The sequence below is a fragment of the Atta colombica genome, unplaced genomic scaffold (genome assembly GCF_001594045.1).
Source record: "Atta colombica isolate Treedump-2 unplaced genomic scaffold, Acol1.0 scaffold105, whole genome shotgun sequence".
Taxonomy (NCBI): Eukaryota; Metazoa; Arthropoda; class Insecta; order Hymenoptera; family Formicidae; genus Atta; species Atta colombica.
In genome coordinates, this window is record NW_017259190.1 from 3942514 (window position 1) to 3945150 (window position 2637).

At 37.4% G+C, this 2637-nt stretch overlaps 2 protein-coding genes across 2 annotated transcripts in view; both read left to right on the plus strand.

Moving 5' to 3' along the window:
- The first annotated feature begins 393 nt into the window (after positions 1-393).
- Positions 394-1429, plus strand: LOC108688566 (microtubule-associated protein 10-like). Its single transcript, XM_018194873.1, has 3 exons — positions 394-504; positions 581-794; positions 895-1429. Exons 1-3 carry the CDS (start codon positions 394-396, stop codon positions 1422-1424), a joined length of 855 nt encoding a protein of 284 aa, XP_018050362.1. The 3' UTR covers positions 1425-1429.
- Positions 1430-1885: 456 nt separating this feature from the next.
- The window catches only part of LOC108690790, a 2825-nt gene continuing 2073 nt past the window's right edge, over positions 1886-2637 (plus strand). The window contains exons 1-2 of the mRNA XM_018198275.1: positions 1886-2019; positions 2311-2439. Coding sequence (XP_018053764.1) covers positions 1915-2019; positions 2311-2439 — 234 coding nt within the window. The 5' untranslated portion in view covers positions 1886-1914. The remainder of the gene's footprint in view (positions 2020-2310; positions 2440-2637) is intronic.

Here is a 2637-nt window from a genome sequence, read left to right on the forward strand (position 1 = left end):
TATTATCACTGTAGATATAGATAAGATAAAAATGATATAAATCGAAATAAATTTAATAAATCAAATAAACTGTTTTACTTTTGCACATTATATTCTCCTAATATCGAGAACATAGCTTTAAAACTTCGAACTAGTAATTTACTTCAGTAACTTGTAATTGTCAACCTAAATTTTTTGTATCCTCAATGACAATCAAAATTAATTAGAGTAAACATAAACAATAATTGAATAAAAATTGCTAAAGTATGTTCTATAATTAAAGAAAATTCAATTTATTGAATTTTCATTAAAAAGACAAGTAAACATAAAATAAAAATTTAAAAAGTAGTATAAATAATTTGTTATATTCCTTGCAATCTCTTACATAGAAATATATGGTAGAAACAGAAACTAATGGAAGGGAAACTGTTGATTTTGATAGAATTATTAGTCGATACAGTGAATACTACAATACGGGCGATCTATGACGAAATATTGCCGGCAAAAACATGCGTCTCATTTCAAGTAAAAAAACTTTATATTTATTAATTCATTTATTAATTCATTTATTAATTCGCTAATATTGTAAAAATAATTATAGATACTGAACTTGCCCCCTATCAATATTTATCAAGAAATGCCAACAGAAATTTGCGCCTGTTCACACAATGAATCGCAAGTCTTTAAAAAGGGCAAGTCCTGTTTATTTGCTCTTTCAGACAATGTCCTACAAAAACCATTGTGCAACTTTCCCGTAACAATGTCCGTTTACAAAGAACTACCGCCAGGAATTTTGCCGGACGTGATGCTAATTGGTCTGTGAATTTTTACTTGCTTTACTACTTTTCTTCAATATTCTTACATTCGAATCAAGAAATTGAAATTTCATCTAAATAAAGACATTCTTTGACACAGGCACTCATCAAATTCAACTTCATGGCTTTATGAACTCTTTGCTGGCCATGTATATTTCTCAGCACAGTAATCCATGTAGAACGATGAAGAACGCTTTTAAAATTACCACAGCAACAGGACAACATGTAGGCGAAGTCACAGTTTTCATCCGTGCTTCGTGTTTCGGCAAGAAGATCGTTACGCAATTTCAGCTTCCTCGCAACAAGGAATCCTACCTTTTCAAGGGCGTGGACGATAGTCCTGTCTATCAATGCAAGAGGGTTGTTTCCGCTTCCGATAGACAACAGAGACAATGTATATGCTCTCCCAAATCTGGCGACGGCAGCGGAGAAGCTACAAGGATTCGCTATTGTGTTAGTGCTGATGAACACCGGCGAAAAGAACGACTGGAGAATATCAAGAAAGATAAATGTCTTAAGTGTTGTCGGGGTATGCGAGATATCAAGAGCAAAGAAACTGTTAGAAAATGTGGCTGCATTATTAAAGATGAACGGACTTGTAATTGTGTCTGGTCAAAATATTCAACATGAGTAGAGAACAGCGCAGAATTAACGTTCCTAAAAACCAATAAATAAAAAATTCAAAAATCAAGACAGCAAAAGCTTTCAGCTAATCGATAACCATCGCATCGTTTCGATCCTCATCTAGCATTGAGTATGCTCGCCTGCGTAAATTTAAATCTCCGTTTATTCCTGTCTAATATCGCGGAGGGCGCCGTGATGGAACCAAAGGGATGCGACTACAGGAGGAAGGGAGGCCCGGTCGACGACACCACCGCTCGCATCCCCACCAACCCCTTACCACCCTGCGGGGTGCTAGGCCGATATTGTCGCGTCTGCGCGATGAACAACGTGTAAGACAGTCGGGCTAAACGGCTCCACGACAAAGATGTGCCATCGCGGCGTCGTGCGGCGTCGGGACGCGTGTTAACCCCTCGCCGATCTCGGTAGAGGCGCCTGACCGAGGTGTTGATGGCACCCTGGCGACAACCTAGATGCTCACGAACATCTTCGCGCGATCATGAACAGCTCACCGCAGAACACAAACACCACCGGCACCGGACAACGGCGGACAGCCGGTGTCGATAACAGCGACGAGGAGGAGTGGAGCGGCGTCGTCGAATGTGTAATTATCCTGCTTTTGTCTGCTTTCCCCCGCACCTCGCAGTTATCCAATAACACCGAAAAGAAAATGGAGGAATTGTTAATTGTACCAATAGCATCGACTTGATCCGTTCATTTAATTTTTTAATTGACCCTTCCATCATCATTTTTAGAGATCGCAGAATTTTTCAATCATCAAATATGACGACACTTACTATAATTCTTTTCATTTAGCCAATCTGTTATAAAGATAGTATAAAATAGACTTAAATGCATTATAATCTTACAGATAAGCATTTCTTTTTTTTCTCAGGCTGTTCTCGAGAGAACCAAATCTGATAGAGTTACACGTGCTGATGAAGACAGACGTCGCCGGACGATCATTGTCGAGAAGAAGAACGGCACGTATGGTTTCACATTACAGGTAATGCTGATTTGTTACTTTATCGAATAATAAATATGTTATCTTGATCTTTCTAATGGGGTCTACGACTGCTCACATGTTCTGTTTTATTAAAATATGGATGTAATCTGAAAAACTCAAAAAAAAAAAACAAATTATATTTTATTTATCAATATTTTATGTATTTTAATTGTATTTTATTTACAAATATCTTTCGAGTTTCAACATATATTATAT